Source organism: Ovis aries, chromosome 1 (genome assembly GCF_016772045.2).
Source record: "Ovis aries strain OAR_USU_Benz2616 breed Rambouillet chromosome 1, ARS-UI_Ramb_v3.0, whole genome shotgun sequence".
Classification (NCBI taxonomy): Eukaryota; Metazoa; Chordata; class Mammalia; order Artiodactyla; family Bovidae; genus Ovis; species Ovis aries.
The window spans coordinates 260,071,491-260,085,888 of NC_056054.1; the positions used below are offsets into that span (position 1 = coordinate 260,071,491).

The 14,398-nt window shown below is 38.3% G+C and overlaps 1 protein-coding gene across 1 annotated transcript in view; it reads right to left on the reverse strand.

The window, feature by feature from the left end:
- BRWD1 (bromodomain and WD repeat domain containing 1) overlaps window positions 1-14,398 on the reverse strand; it is a 123,515-nt gene that overhangs the window by 82,237 nt on the left and 26,880 nt on the right. The window contains exons 9-12 of the mRNA XM_027960640.3: window positions 10,994-11,094; window positions 3,665-3,735; window positions 1,832-1,932; window positions 1,000-1,040 (exon numbers count right to left, since the gene is read on the reverse strand). Of these exons, the coding sequence (XP_027816441.1) occupies window positions 1,000-1,040; window positions 1,832-1,932; window positions 3,665-3,735; window positions 10,994-11,094 (314 nt within the window). The remainder of the gene's footprint in view (window positions 1-999; window positions 1,041-1,831; window positions 1,933-3,664; window positions 3,736-10,993; window positions 11,095-14,398) is intronic.

The window sequence follows — 14,398 nt, forward strand, 5'->3', positions numbered from 1 at the left end:
CCGAGCAACTTCACTTCACGAAAAGGAGAAAATCTGGTTTACTCTGATTTGCCTGGCCCTATTGTAAAGCACATTTCAAACCCAATCACTACCTTGTCAAATAGTTTTGAAAAGATATGTACATAAGTAATAGGGGGCTGCTGCTGCTGCTAAATCGCGTCAGTCGTGTCTGACTCTGTGCAACCCCAAAGACGGCAGCCCAATAGACTCCTCTGTCCCTGGGATTCTCCAGGCAAGAATACTGGAGTGAGTTGCCATTTAGGGAAGCACAATTAAAGATGAATGGGAGAATTAGTAAAAGCAAAAGTGCCATTATAAGCATTTAAACTCTAAATTCAATTTCACGCTAGTCAGTACGTATAAATAAATCCATCACTTAAGTGTTAAAAAGAAGAGGTAAGAGGCACCTGAAAAGACACTGGGGACCACAAAAAAGGATATAATTTAAGTGATAATTTTGTTGCAGATTATATCACAGTAACTGATTAGAAAAGATCTAACTATTCAAATAGGCATCCCTGGTGGCTCAGCTGGTAAAGAATCTGCCTGCAATGTGGTAGCCCTGGGTTTGATCCCTGGGTTGAGAAGATTCTCTGGAGAAGCTAACAGCTACCCACTACAGTATTCTGGTCTGGGGAATTCCATGGACTGTACAGCCCATGGGGTTGCAAAGAGTCAGACACGAGGAGCGACTTTCACTTTCATGCAACTACTCAAATGTAAGAAATTTCATTATCCTTACACCTCATTTTCCTATAAATCAAACAGCAAGCAGTGAACTAAAGAACTACTTTTGATACGGAAGGCTGCAGAAACTACAATTCTAAAAACTTAATGTTTCCTCCCTGACACAGACACTTTTCCTTCAATTACTACAGTTACTAACAAGGGCCTGCCATATGATATATACCTGCAAAGTGACACATAAGCTATACTAATAGGAAGCAAAACACATTTACCTAAAAACACACTCATGAATACAAACTCACACTTACTTACCGATCACCATTGTTACAAAATTGGATACTATCAACTTTATCCTAAAGAGAGGGAAAAACCAAACACAAAAGTAATCATCTACATAGTTTATAAACAAAGAAAGAGCCCACCCAGTTTTACAGTTAGAAGCACATTTGGTTTAAAGTAAGAGATCTACACTTTTGCTGCTTAATCCTCCCATTCAAACATATATTGTATGTTTAAGAGCAAAGAACCTAACTACATATCAAACCAGACTAAGACACAGCTTTTATCTCAGAGATAGACACATAGGGTTTAAAGAGAAAAAACAGCCTGCTTCTAAAATTAAACCTGTATTTACAATTAATTACATCTACAAAATTAATACGGATAGAAAGTGATAAAAAAGTTTAAGTAGCTGAAAACAAGTCGCATTCACTTTGATGATTATGTGCAAAACAAACAAACAAAAATTTCCTTTAAAGTGATTCTGTTTTTTATCAAATAACTTCACAGAACTTCCTTAAGGAGAAAAAGATGACCTTACTGCTGAGCAGTACTCCAGAACACTGAGAGTTATCTATCTTATAGTGCACGTCAATAAAACAGCATTCTAATTCCATGAGCTTGGTTAAGACAAATAGGCTCACCCAAATCAGTTGTCATAATCAAATGTACCTGAAGTAGAAATAACCACTGTAAAGCATTTGCACAATAAGGTGCTGAGCTTGTCAGTATCATCTTTCATCTTTAAATGCAACTCCTCCTCCATTTAAGTTGAAAGTAAAATCAATAACAATCTCCGTTATTGAGACTATATACCAACAGGAATATCATAAGTAAATCTTAATTTTAAAACATGAAGACTTACAGTGTGACTTTCAAGTTCCGCGATTTTTTCAGGTGCTTCAAAACCCAAAAAATACATTCTGATTACATGATCAGTACTACCTGTGGCTAGAAACATACCACCTGAAACAAAATTTTAAGTTTTAAAAATCCAGTTTGTAACAAATGTCTTAACCAAAGTTCTATATTAAGTAAGCTCTCTATACGAAAAGTATATTCATCTCAATAGATCCATCTCATTATATAAAGAACTTTTAAAAATTAACATAATATATTGTGATATGATTTTTAGAAGAAATCTGTATTTGGTCTTCATCCCTGTTTCTGGCTGAACTCCTAAAAACCCTTAAAATTTCCTAAGTGAAATGATATTGATATCTTGATTTTCATATAACAAACCCACTTCAATCACACCAGAGTTTATGTTAATGAGGTAACTTTTGAAAAGCATCTATGGAAGAGGAACCAACCATGTGATAGAGGTTGGGAAAGAGGGCTGGGAGAGAGCTGAATCCATCCTTATGGCCAATGAGTTAATCAACTGTGCCTGTGTGATGAAGCCTCAAAAAAACCCAAAGGGCAAGACTCAGAGGTTCCAGGTGGATGAACAGGAGGAGATTAGAGAAGAATAGCAGGACTGGAGAGTCCTCCTTCCCACAGACTTTATCCTAAGCATCTCTTCCATCTAGCTATTCCTGAATTATGTTCTTTCATAATAAACCAAAAATCCACTGAGTATAAGGACTTCTGTCAGCTGTTCCAGCAAATTAACTAAATCCAAGGAAGAAGCTGTGGGAGCCTCTGACCTACAGCCCGTCAGCAGAAGCAAGGTGACAACCGGGTCTGAGGCTGGGGGTGGGCTGGGAATCTTGTAGCACTGAGCCCTTAACCTGTGCAGTCTTCACACTATTCTCTAGGTAGGCAGTGTCAGAATGGAGTTAAATTGTAGGATGCCAAGCTAGTATCAGAGAACTGTTTGGTAGTATTATAGTGGGGTAGGGGTGGGAGTGGGGTACACATTAGATGAGGCTTAATTTTTAAAAGTTAATTCAATCTGGAAATGTTCATTATCTCCCTCTGTCATACTGGTGTGACAAGGACTAAGATGTTGCCACTCCATAAATACATGAAAACAGGTTCTGCTTTCTAAATACCTTTATACTCCTAGGGAGCTCCTGGTGACTTAGATGGTAAAGAATCTGCCTGCAATGTGGGAGACCTGGGTTCAATCCCCCAGGTCAGGTTGGTCTCTGGAGAAGGAAATGGCAACCCACTCCAGTACTCTTGCTTGGAAAACCCAATGAACAGAAGAGCCTGGTGAGCTACAGTTCACGGGATCACAGAGAGTCAGACACAACTAAATGTTAACACACACCTAAACATAGCTATGGTATATGAAGTTCACTTGTTCTCATGTTCAGATGTCTATGGGGGAAAATCTTTGACCTCTCCCCAAAACAAAGGTTACCACACAAGTCCACTGTATAAAAAAGAAAAAGAGGAATAATTTCACAAGATGTGTGCAAAACAAACTTTAACTACCAAAAACCAGCAATTCAAAGAAAATCACAATCTTGGCTTATCATACACATGGGGCACATGGCACAGGAATTGCTCATTTGGACACTTTGAGCATCCTTTTTGCCAGTTCTCTTATATCCCTGGCTCTGATTACTATGAAAAATCCAAGAAAGTCAGCAGGGGGAAGATAAGAAAAAGGCTAATTAACATCACAGGTTAAATCTAATAAAATGAGCATAAGACATTCACCATCCATCTGATAAAGGCCATTAGCCATGTGGTTGCTCAAAAAAACTAAAACAAAACTAAGAAAAAAATACTAAAGGTATCTTACCAACACTAAATGAAGAACACAGCATTTGAACACCTGGTCTAGGCTTTTCAGTGAACTTCAGGGGACGTGGACTAGAAAAGAAGAACATGTTGTTTTAAAATACACGTTAACACAGTTTAACCTACTGGAAGTTTCCATAAGCCTCTTATCCTTATTTCATCAGAGGGCAGACAGAATGAAAACCACAATCACAGAAAATCAACCCAACTATCACATGGACCACAGCCTTGTCTAATTCAATGAAACTATTAGCCATGCCATGTAGGGTCACCCAAGACAGACAGGTCATGGTGGACAGTTCTAACAAAATGTGGTCCACTGGAGAAGGCAATGGCAAACCACTTCAGTATTCTTGCCTTGAGAATGCCAAGAACAGTATGAAAAGGCAAAAAGATGTGACACTGAAAAATGAATGCCCCAGGTCGGTAGATGCCCAATATGCTGCTGGAGAAGAGTGGAGAAATAACTACAAAAAGAATGAAGACATAGAGTCAAAGCAAAAACAACAGGCAGTTGTGGATGTGACTGGTGATGGACTTAAGTCTGATGCTATAAAGAACAATACTGCATAGGAACCTGGAATGTTAGGTCCATGAATCAAGGTAAATTAGAAGTAGTCAAACAGGAGATGGCAAGAGTTGATGTTGGTGGCAACATCAACATTTTAGGAATCAGTGAACTAAAATGGACTGGAATGAGCAAATTTAATTCAGATGACCATTTTATCTACTACTGTGGGCAAGAATCCCTTAGAAGAAGTAGAGTAGCCCTCACAGGCACAACTGAAATGTCTGAAATGCAGTACTTGGTTGCAATCTCAAAAATGACAGAATGATTTGTTTCCCAGGCAAACCATTCAATATCACAGTAATCCAAGTCTATGCCCCAATCACTAATGTTGAAGAAGCTGAAGCTGAACGCAGCTTTAACTTCAACTGAAGTTGAACGACTCTACAATGACCTACAAGATCTTCTAAAATTAACACCAAAAGAAGAAGTTCTTTTCATAATAGGGGACTGGAATGCAAAAGTAGGAAGTCAAGAGATACCTGCAGTAACAGGCAAATTTGGTCTAGGAACCAAATGAACCAGGGAAAAAGCAAACACCCTCTTCCAACAACACAGAAGATGACTCTACATATGGACATCACCAGGTGGTTAATACCAAAATCAGACTGATTATATTCTTTGCAGCCAAAGATGGAGAATCTCTATCGATTCTCAGCCTTTTGGCTAAGATCAAATGCAAAGATGGAGAAACTCTATCCAGTTAGCAAAAACAAGACCGGGAGCTGACAGTGGCTCAGATCATGAACTCCTTATTGCAAAATTCAGACTGAAATTGAAAAACAGAAAACCACTAGACCATTCAGGTCTGACCTAAATCAAATCCCTTTCAATTACACAGTGTCATAAGTGACAAACAGATTCAAGGGATTAGATCTGACAGACAGAGCACCACGAACTATGGACGGAGGTTTGTGTCATTGTACAGGAGGCAGGGATCAAGACCACCTCCAAGAAAAAGAAATGCAAAAAAGGCAAAATGGTTGTCTGAGGAGGCCTTATAAATAGCTGAGAAAAGAAGAGAAGCTAAAGGCAAAGGAGAAAAGGAAAGATATACCCATTTGAATGCAAAGTTCCAAAGAACAGCAAGGAGAGATAAGCCTTCCTTAGTGATCACTGCAAAGAAATAGAGGAAAACAATAGAATGGGAAAGACTAGAGATCTCTTCAAGAAAATTAGAGCTATCAAGGGAACATTTCATGCAAAGATGGACACAATACAGGACAGAAATGGTATGGACCTAACAAAAGCAGAAGATATTAAGGAGTGACATGTATACACAGAAGAACTATATGAAAAAGATCTTAATGATCCCAATAACCACAATGGTGTGATCACTCACCTAGAGCCAGATATCCTAGAGTCTAAAGTCAAGTGGGCCTTAGGAAGCATCACTATGAACAAAGCTAGTGGAGGTGATGGAATTCCAGCTGAGCTATTTTAAGTTCTAAAAGAAGATTCTGTGAAAATGCTATACTCAATATGTCAGCAAAGTTGGAAAACTCAGCAGTGGCCACAGGACTGGAAAAGGTCAATTTTCATTCCAATCTCAAAGAAGGGCAATGCCAAAGAATGCTCAAACTACTGCACAATTGCACTCACACACTAGCAAAGTAATGCTCAAAACTCTCCAAATGAGGCTTCAACAGTAAGTGAACCAAGAACTTCCTGATGTTCAAACTGGATTTAGAAAAGGCAGAGGAACCAGCAATCAAATTGCAAGCATCCACTGGATCACAGAAAAAGCCAGAGTTCCAGAAAAACATCTATTTCTGCTTTATTGACTATGCCAAAGCCTTTGATCTGTGGATCATAATGAACTCTGGAAAATTCTTAAAGAGACGGGAATACTGGACCACCTTTCCTGCATCCTGAGAAATCTGTATGTAGGTCAAGAAACAATAGTTAGAACTGGGCATGAAACAACCAACTGGTTCCGCTCTGGGAAAGGAGTACATCAAGGCCGTTTATTGTCACCCTGCTTATTTAACTTCCAAGGAGACGACATCACACAAAGTGCCAGGCTGGATGAAGCACAAGCTGCAATCAATATTGCCGGGAGAAAGGTCAATAATCTCAGATATGCAGAGGACATCACCCTTATGGGAGAAAGTGAAGAAGAACTAAAGAGCCTCTTGATGTAAGTGAAACAGGAGAGTGAAAAAGTTGGCTTAAAGCTCAACATTCAGAAAACAAAGATCATGGCATCCAGTCCCATCACTTCATGGCAAACAGATGGGGAAACAATGGAAAACAGTGACAGACTTTATTTTCTTGGGCTCCAGAATCACTGCAGATGGTGACTGCAGCCATGAAACTAAAAGACACTTGCTCCTTGGAAGAAAAGCTATGACCAACCTAGACAGCATAATAAAAAGCAGAGACATTACTTTCCCAACAAAGGCCCACCTAGTCAAAGCTATGATTTTTTTCCATAGTCATGTATGGATGTGTGAGTGGACCACAAAGAAAGCTGAGCGCCAAAGAATTGATGCTTTTGAACTGTGGTGTTGGAGAAGACTCTTGAGAGTCCCTTGGAATGCAAGGAGATCAAACCAGTTAATCCTAAAGGAAATCAGTCCTGAATATTCATTGGAAGGACTGATGCTGAAGCTGAAGCACCAATACTTTGGCCATCTGATGCGAAGAACTGACTCATTGGCAAAGACCCTGACGCTGGGAAAGACTGAAGGCAGGAAGAGAAGGGGATGACGGAGGATGAGACAGTTGGATGTCATCACTGTCTCAATGGACATGAGTCTGAGCAAGCTCTGGGAGTTGGTGACGAACAGGGAAGCCTGGCATGCTACAGTCCACGGGGTCACCAAGAGTCAGACACGACTGAGTGAATGAACTGAACTGAACATACTGGCTTTATGCTGAAATCGAAACTGTGATTCAAAAATCTCCCCAAAAACAAAAGCCCAGAACCAGACAGCTTCACAGCTGACTGGAGTAGAGCTAATGCCGATCCTTCTGAAACTTTTTCAAAAAATTACAAAGGAAGGAACACTCCCAGACTCATTGTACGAGTCCACCATCATCATGATACCAAAACCAGACAAAGACATCACAAAAAAAGAAAATTACAAGCCAATATCACTGAACACCGACACAAAAATCCTCAACATTAATTCAAGCAAACAGAATTCAACAACACATTAAAAAGATCACACACCATGATCAAGTCGGGTTTATCCCAGAAATGCAAAGATTCTTCAATAAACCCAAATCAATCAATGTGATACACCATATTAAAAAACTGAAAGATAAAAACCATATGATAATCTCAACAGATGCAGGAAAAGCTCCTGACAAAATTCAAAAGCTTGTTTTGCCCATTTATGGGCATAGAAGGAAACTACCTCAACATAATAAAGGCTATATACAACAAACCCACAGCAAACATTATTCTCAATGGTGAAAAACTGAAAGCATTCCCTCTGAGATCAGGAATAAGACAAGTGTGCCCACTTTCACCATAATTATTCAACACAGATTTGGAGGTCTTAGCTATGGCAATCACAAAAGAAAAAGAAATAAAAGAAATCCAGATTGGAAAAGAAGCAAAACTCACACTGTTTGAAGATGACATCATACTATACATATAAAATCCTAAAGATGCTATCATGAAATTACTACAGCTAATGAGTGAATTTAGTAATGTTGCAGGATACAAAATCAATACCTAGAAATCACTTGCATTCCTATATGCTAACAATGAAAAACAAGAAAGAGAAATTAAGGACTCAATCCCATTTACCACTGCAACAAAAAGAATAAAATACCTAGGAATAAACTTACCTAAGGAGTCAAAAGACCTGTATACAGAAAACTATGAGACTGATAAAAGAAATTAAAGATGACATTAGCACATGGAGAGATAGTCCATGCTCCTAGGCTGAAAGACTCGGTATTGTGAAAATGACTGTACTATCAAATGCAATGTAAAGATTCAACGCAATCCCTATCACATTAACAAAGGCATCTGTCACAGAATTAGGACAAAAAATTTCACAATTCGTATATAAACACAAAAGACCCAAATAACCAAAGCAATCTTGAGAAAGAACAATGCAGCTGGAGATATCAACTTTCCTGACTTCAGACTATACTACAAAGCTACAGTCATCTGGACAGCATGATAAAAACCAGAAATATAGGCCAATGGAACAAGATAGGAAGCCCAGATATCAACCCATGCACCTATCGGCACCTTTTGACAAAGGAAGCAAGAATATTCAGTGGGGCAAAGATAGTCTCTTCAATAAGTGGTGCTGAGAGAAACAGAGAATGAAGAATTGAAAAATGAAAACACTTCCTAACACCGTATACAAAGATAAACTCAAAATGGATTAAAGACCTAAAAGTAACATCAGAAACTATAAAACTCTTAGAGAAAAACACAAGCAGAACACAATATGACATAAACCACAGCAAGATCCTCTATGACTCACCTCCTACAGTAATGGAAATAAAAACAATAAGTGGGACCTAATTAAACTTAAAAGCTTCTGCACAGCAAAGAAAACTATTAACAAGGTGAAAAAGACAACCCTCAAAATGGGAGAAAATAATAGCAAATGAAACAACTGACAAAGGATTAATTTCCAAAATACATAAGCAGCTCATCCAACTCAGTATCAGATAAACAATCTGGTCAAAAAGTAGGAAAGAGACCTAAACAAACGTTTCTCCAAAGAAGACATACAGATGGCTAATAAACACATGAAAAGATGCTCAACACCACTCTAAATTATTAGAGAAATCCAAACCAAAACTACAATGAGATATCACCTCACACCAGTCAGAATGGCCATCATCAAAAAATCCATAAACAATAAATGCTGGAGAGGATGTGGAGCAAAGGGAACCCTCTAACACTGTTGGTGGGAATGTCAACTGATACAGCCACTGGGGAAGACAATACGGAGATTCCTTCAAAAAAAGAAAACTAGGAATAAAACTACCATATTACCCAGCAATTCCACGACTAGGCATATACCCTGAGGAAACCAAAATTGAAAAAGACACATGTACCCCAATGTTCCCTGCAGCACTATTTACAATAGCTAGATGATGGAAGTTACAACACAGACTGTCCATCAACAGATAAATGGATAAAGCAGCTGTGGCATATACATACAATGGAATATTTCTCAGCCATAAAAAGAAACGCATTTGAATGAGTTCTAACAAGGCAGATGAACCTAGATCCTATTATACATATGAGTGAAGTAAGTCAGAAAGAGAAAAATATCGCATATTAATGCATGCAGTATGGAATCTAAAAAGATGGTGCTGATGAACCTATATGCAGGGCAGCAATGGAGACACAGACACAGAGAACAGACTTATTGACACAGGCTGGGGAGGGGTAAGAAGAAGAGGGTGGGATGAATGCAGAGAGTAGCATGGGAACATACACACTACCATAAGTAAAACAGATAGTCAATGGGAATTTGCTGCATGACTCAGGGAACTCAAACCAGGGCTCTGTAAAACCTAGAGGGGTGAGAAGGGATGGGAGGTAGAAGGGAGGTTCAAAAGGAAGGGGACATTTATATATCTATAGCTGGCTGATTCATGCTGATGTATGGCAGCATACATCATTTATAACATTAAAACAATGTTATAACATTATAACATTATAACATTATTTATAACATTAAAACAATGTTATAAAGCAATTATTCTTCAATTAAGAATAAATTTTTAAAAAACATAATGGCTTTAATCTAGCATACATAAGTGTTGCCATCTTACTTCTATAGTACCTCTTCGTATACCACGTATTTCCACAAACGCTGTTATAGGTGGGTGGATGTGAGAGGACTGTCTAACCCCCAAACTTACACGGATCCTAGTACACAGAAAGAGCAGGCCCACTAACCACTGTTCTGTAACTGAGGTGACTAAAGCTCAGAGTGTAAGAGAACCCATTATCGAGGCTACAGAACAGGCTGTAAAACCACCAGACAGCATGCTCCAACAGAAAGAGAATGCAAGCTGCATATCTAACATTAAATTTTTAGTAGCCACAAAATAAGTAAAAAAATAAAATTAGTTTTAATCCACTTAATATAGCCAAAATACCACAACAATGTTAATAAAATTTTAATGAGAACTTTGCTTTCATAGTATATCCTTTAACTCTTCCATAGCACTTATAATACATCTCAATTTGAAGTTTTCATGAAAAATACTTGATCTATACTGAGAGTTCATGAAACTTCTAATTGAAAAATTAATTCACATACTCAAGTTGTTTAAAATACGCTTAAAAGTTCTCTAAGTACTGAATCATATCTGTTAAAAATTTAATAATTCGATTCCTCAATTGCACCAGCCACAACCAAAGTGCTCGATAGAAATGTGTGGCTAGTGGATACCATGTTGGGCAGTGTAGGGCTATAATAATCCAGGTCTGATTCTTAAATAATTCCTGCCTAAATTTCTGCCTATGCATATAATCATATATATTTCTAACATTTTTCAAAATGTTTCACATACTATCACTTTTTCAAAACCATGTGACCACTAAGAGAACAGCTCCGTCCCTTTAACATACCCAAATATCTAAATGGCACAGCGTAAACAACAGTCAATATGGTACATGCACTGTATGTATCAAAAATTAAGTTCAAAAGTAAAAAGGCAATCACAACACATAATTTCTCTTTATAATCAGATTTCATTTTTAGACTAAACAGTAACATCATGAAAAAAGAAAAAACTTACTACACAATTACAGTCATTTACCTGAATTTCAGGGATTCTAAATCCCACTGCCAAAAACAAACAGTCCCATCAGCACCAGTGGAGACCATGTATCTTTGAGAGCCTTTGGCCATGGGGCTAAACTAAAAAGGAATAAAAACATTTACAAATCAGTTTCCACTAACATTACAGTTTAAGTTTTTCAAAGTTAATTTCAATTGACACTTTGAGCAACACACAAGAAATCCAAAATACAGGTGATACTACAGTGAGAACTCATAACCAAAAAAAAAAACAAAAAAGAACGTCTATCTCTAATTTATAAACGTAATGTGATCTCAATAAAAGTTTATTTTGGAAACTAATAAGAACGGTCAGAAAAACTTTCATTAAGAGAAAGTAAAGATCTAGTCCTGTTGATGTGAGATCTACCACAAGGCCTCAATAATTAAAACTATGGGGCACAGTACGTACATTATGACAGAAAGACCAATGGAAAACTGTGAAGTCCAAACTGGCCCCCAATACACAAGACATACAACAAAGGAGCCATCTCAGTCAGATGGGAAAACAATGGACCATAAATGCATACACGGTAACGTGACAACTATGCAACAATTAAGGGGAAAATGGATCCATTCTTTAAACTATAAAGCAGGATAAATTCCAAGTGATTGACATTTTAAATATTTAAATAACAAAACAAGTATTATAACAAAAGAATTATCTTGTAACTTCAGAATAGGGTTAACACTTGTGTTTAATAAAGTACCGACTGTGCTACACAAACAAGCTAGAGAAAGGAAGATCCATTTATTTGGTCCAGAAACATCCAAGGTAGCTTAAAAGATACAGAGGGAATTATAAGGAAAACAAGAAAAACACACTCAGCAAAGGAGTAAGATGAGCAAAATTACCAAAGTAAGAGGGAATGTGGTATGTGATAGTAACAGAAAGATCTATAATAATACTGAAGTTATCTCTGAATATATAAGCTCTTATTACTGTCAGTTTAATTCTCTCTATATATATATATAAAAAGGCAAAATGGCTGTCTGGGGAGGCCTTACAAATAGCTGTGAAAAGAAGAGAAGAGAAAAGCAAAGGAGAAAAGGAAAGATATAAGCATCTGAATGCAGAGTTCCAAAGAATAGCAAGGAGAGATAAGAAAGCCTTCTTCAGCGATCAATGCAAAGAAATAGAGGAAAACAACAGAATGGGAAAGACTAGAGATCTCTTCAAGAAAATTAGAAATACCAAGGGAACATTTCATGCAAAGATGGGCTCAATAAAGGACAGAAATGGTATGGACCTAACAGAAGCAGATGATATTAAGAAGAGATGGCAAGAATACACAGAAGAACTATACAAAAAAGATCTTCACGACCCAGATAATCATGATGATGTGATCACTAATCTAGAGCCAGACATCTTGGAATGTGAGGTCAAGCGGGCCTTAGAAAGCATCACTACCAACAAAGTTAATAGAGGTGATGGAATTCCAGCTGAGCTGTTTCAAATCCTGAAAGATGATGCTGTGAAAGTGCTGCACTCAATATGTCAGCAAATTTGGAAAACTCAGCAGTGGCCACAGGACTGGAAAAGGTCAGTTTTCATTCCAATTCCAAAGAAAGGCCATGCCAAACGATGCTCAAACTACCGCACAATTGCACTCATCTCACACGCTAATAAAGTAATACTCAAAATTCTCCAAGTCAGGCTTCAGCAATACGTGAACCATGAACTCCCTGATGTTCAAGCTGGTTTTAGAAAAGGCAGAGGAACCAGAGATCAAATTGCCAACATCCGCTGGATCATGGAAAAAGCAGAAGAGTTCCAGAAAAACATCTATTTCTGCTTTATTGACTATGCCAAAGCATTTGACTGTGTAGATCACAAGAAACTGTGGAAAATTCTGAAAGAGATGGGAATACCAGACCACCTAACCTGCCTCTTGAGAAATCTGTATGTAGGTCAGGAAGCAACAGTTAGAACTGGACATGGGACAACAGACTGGTTCCAAATAGGAAAAGGAGTATGTCAAGGCTGTATATTGTCACCCTGCTTATTTAACTTCTATGCAGAGTACATCATGAGAAATGCTGGACTGGAAGAAACACAAGCTGGAATCAAGATTGCCAGGAGAAATATCAATAACCTCAGATATGCAGATGACACCACCCTTATGACAGAAAGTGAAGAGGAGCTAAAAGCCTCTTGATGAAAGTGAAAGAGGAGAGTGAAAAAGTTGGCTTAAAGCTCAACATTCAGAAAACAAAGATCATGGCATCTGGTCCCATCACTTCATGGGAAATAGATGGAGAAACAGTGGAAACAGTGTCAGACTTTATTTTTGGGGGCTCCGGAATCACTGCAGATGGTGACTGCAGCCATGAAATTAAAAGACGCTTACTCCTTGGAAGAAAAGTTATGACCAACTTAGATAGTATATTCAAAAGCAGACATTACTTTGCTGACTAAGGTCCGTCTAGTTAAGGCTATGGTTTTTCCAGTGGTCGTGTATGGATGTGAGAGTTGGACTGTGAAGAAGGCTGAGCGCCGAAGAATTGATGCTTTTGAACTTTGGTGTTGGAGAAGTCTCTTGAGAGTCCCTTGGACTGCAAGGAGATCCAACCCGTCCATTCTGAAGGAGATCAGCCTTGGGATTTCTTTGGAAGGAATGATGCTAAAGCTATAGCTCTAGTACTTTGGCCACCTCACGCGAAGAGCTGACTCATTGGAAAAGACTCTGATGCTGGGAGGGATTGGGGGCAGGAGGAGAAGGGGACGACCGAGGATGAGATGGCTAGATGGCATCACGGACTCGATGGACGTGAGTCTGAGTGAACTCCGGGAGATGGTGATGGACAGGGAGGCTTGGCGTGCTGCAATTCATGGGGTCGCAAAGAGTCAGACACGACTGAGCAACTGAACTGAACTGATACATAATCTAAAACCCTAGAAATGATATTTGTTGCAGGTGGTCAATGTTTATTTCCATTTACCCATACACATTTTCTTTTAATTCTTCATTTCCTCTTATTACTCCAAGCCTGGGATCACATTCCTTCTGACTGAAGAATACTATTTCAAATTCCCCTTAGTGCTGCCCTATCACTAAGAAACTCTGAGTCTGTCTGAAAACGTGTTTATTATACTTCAGCGGATTTTCGGTAGGTTCAGAATTCTTGACCTACAGTCATTTCCTATCAGCACTCTCAGAAAAGCACTCCTTTGTCTATGAACCTTCACTGCTTCTACTGAGAAGCTGGCCATCAATCTTGCTCCTTTTGTTATTTTCCCCTCTGATTCTTTAAGATTTCTCTTTGTCTTTGGTTTTAAAACTAAATGTGATGTTCAATAGTTGTAGTTTTCTGTGTATTTACTCTGTTCAGGAAACTTAGCATTTCTTCAATCTGTGGCTTTATTTCTTTAGTGTATTTTGCA